Genomic DNA, 2,536 nt, shown 5'->3' on the forward strand with positions numbered 1-2,536 from the left:
TTCAAGAGAAAGCTAACCATTTTAAAATCAAGCTTCAGACTTAGGCATTATTCAGCATTGATTTTATATATATGCTAATTAGTTTTGGTAAATAATCAGCACATATCCTAGTCAGTTGACCTTTAGCGGTTAAGTGGATAAAAATAACAATAATAAAGTACTCTCGTTTGTCTCACGATGTGATCACTTGTGATGTAGATCGCGACATTTCGACTGCATACTGCTAGTCTTCATCAGGCGATGAGGTCGACTGGTTACGCGTTACCTTTTAAGCAGGATGCTCCGCTGTGATTGGTTGATTTTCAACAGCTCTGATTGGTGAATTTCGATCCTCGCTGTTTCGGTGTGTTGTTCCTTCGGCGGTCCGCTGTCGTACGATTCTGCTGTTGTTGTGTTTCTTGATCGTGGGCAACCTTTCTTCCGGATTTTCCACTATCCCTGTTGATGTTGTTAGGATGAAGTCTTATGTGAATCGCCTCTTTGACCCTGCGTGTGTACCAATGAGGATCACGATCACTAAACTTTACTGCGTTCCAAAGCGGGCTGTGGCCGGTGTTGTTAGCGTGTTCTGAAACGGCGGAGGTCTGGGTACGGGCAAGTCGGATGTCTCGCTCATGTTCTTTGATTCTATCTTGCATGGGTCTTCCAGTCTCGCCGCATTCACAGGGATTCCTGTAAACCACGCCATCTTGTTTAGTCGGCTCGACAGCGTCTTTCGGTCGTACTAGATGCGATCTTAATATAGTCTCCGACTTGAGAACAGTGCGTATGCCTTGTTGCTGTAGGCAGCGGCGAAGTTGTTCGGATAGGCCTTTGACATAGGGTAAAACCGCAGTAGACTTGTACTTGATCGTGGGCTCAGCACTGCTACTCGGTTTCCTGGTCTTGGTGATTTTCTGCAAGAAAGAAAGAGGGTAACCATTAGAGACAAGAACAGGGAAGACAGGTGCTTCTTCTCCTTGGAGATAACAGAGGGTTTTGTTACGAGACGTTTGGCGCGCTCGTAGAGGCACTTGACAATACCGCGTTTTACTGATTGCGGGTGGTGGGAATCATACGCTAAGTACTGATTGATCAGTGTGCGTAGGCTTCCTGTATACGCTGGTGGTGAGGCAGCCGTCCGGTTCTCTTGAAACTGCGGTGTCAAGGAAAACGAGTTTGTACTCGTTCTCTGTCTCCATGGTGAAGCGAATGGAAGGCTGCTGGTTGTTCAGATGCTGTAAGAAGCTATCAACGTTTCCGCGATCCAGGATGGTGAAAGTGTCGTCAACGTAACGTTTCCAGATCCTAGGCTTGTAGGCCGAAGTAGAGGTTGCCTGTTGTTCAAAACTCTCCATGTACAGGTTTGCAATAACAGCGGAGACCGGGCTTCCCATGGCTGCTCCTTCTAATTGTTCGTAAATTGATCCGTTACTGGAAGTACGTGGATCTCAATACGACATTCAGAAGGTCAGTGATCTGAGCAGGTGATAGTGTCATGCGGTCCGCAAGGCTGGGGTCGTCCTCTAGTTTCTGTAGCGCGGTTTGTACAGCGGCGTCGATAGGAACGTTGGTAATCAGCGACTCTGCGTCGCAAGACACCATGATTTCGTTGTATAGGATAGTCTCGCTGGTAATGGTGGATACGAAGTGAGCTGAATTAGTCATTGGTTCCTTCAAATTGGGTGCTCCGTGTTCAAATCCTGTGCAGATGTTTCTTTTACTTTTTTTTCTTTTTATTTGCTACCACAAGTCCTGGGACAGAGTAATCTAAATGGAGGATTATACTTCATTTGGAGCAAACTGACAATGAAGGATAACCCTTCATTTGAGGAAGAGATCGTGTTGGTCAACTGCAGAAAGTTATGCAAATTATGCTAAATTTTTCATTTGTTAACAGTACATGGTCGTTTCGCCTACCACTTGATTAAAAGAAACGGAGGGCTCTGGCGACGATAACGTAGACAGCTGTACACTTTGCACACACCATAATGAAAACAACTCGACTCAACCTTAGGGGACCCTGGTGCCAAACAAGTTGTAGGTGATAAATAGAATTCTTGGGTCCCACCGTGAGTCAGCTTGTGAATTTCAACTGTCTTTGTGTCGAGATTCCTTACAGCCGCTTTTCGTCGCTCACAGGGCTACTATTACGGTTATGGGGCCATTAACATGAACTTTCAGTTAAGTTTTTGTCGTTGAATTCTGATGTAGATTTGTGCCCGTGGAAACGTTTTAGTGTGAAATTTTTGGCTCCTTTCGGCGGCCGGCAGGCTCCCCAGAATGCAGGGTGCAGCCTTGGCTTTTTTTTTGCCCTTGGCAACGTAGGAATAAACAAGACGCCAGGAGTCGTTTACCCGGGATGGGTACGAGAGATGTGCAGTCTGTTTGCACTAACAAACAAGTACATGATATGATGGAAAGGTGCAATGCGCCCGACTTAGCTCTCCAGTGAGTTTTAGTAGTTCATTGAGTACAGCATCCGATCGGTGTTACGGAGGTCGTGAATCCTGCTTAGGTCTCTGATTTTTTGGTTGTCCTCTCGCCCGTTGCCAAG

General features: G+C 46.2%; 1 protein-coding gene and 1 long non-coding RNA gene across 2 annotated transcripts in view; both read right to left on the minus strand.

The window, feature by feature from the left end:
* Positions 1–302: 302 nt before the first annotated feature.
* On the minus strand, positions 303–1,376 carry LOC138017395 (uncharacterized). The gene is made up of 2 exons (XM_068864490.1): positions 1,101–1,376; positions 303–896 (listed from the first exon to the last, which is right to left on the minus strand). The coding sequence occupies exons 1-2, from the start codon at positions 1,374–1,376 to the stop codon at positions 303–305; spliced, it is 870 nt and encodes a 289-aa protein (XP_068720591.1).
* Positions 1,377–1,485: 109 nt separating this feature from the next.
* LOC138016438 (uncharacterized) overlaps positions 1,486–2,536 on the minus strand; it is a 9,977-nt gene continuing 8,926 nt past the window's right edge. Inside the window, exon 5 of the long non-coding RNA XR_011125798.1 lies at positions 1,486–2,536. This exon is cut by the window's right edge and continues 1,536 nt beyond it. This is a non-coding gene — a long non-coding RNA (uncharacterized lncRNA).

Source organism: Montipora capricornis, chromosome 9 (genome assembly GCF_036669925.1).
Source record: "Montipora capricornis isolate CH-2021 chromosome 9, ASM3666992v2, whole genome shotgun sequence".
NCBI lineage: Eukaryota > Metazoa > Cnidaria > Anthozoa > Scleractinia > Acroporidae > Montipora > Montipora capricornis.

Bases quoted from the DNA above. Each gene is read 5' to 3' on its own strand.
- LOC138017395 (XM_068864490.1), bottom strand. From the start codon at position 1,376: ATGGGAAGCCCGGTCTCCGCTGTTATTGCAAACCTGTACATGGAGAGT. The intron at 897-1,100 runs GTATACAGGAAG...TCTTTCTTGCAG, and splicing joins ACGGCTGCCTCACCACCAGC to AAAATCACCAAGACCAGGAA.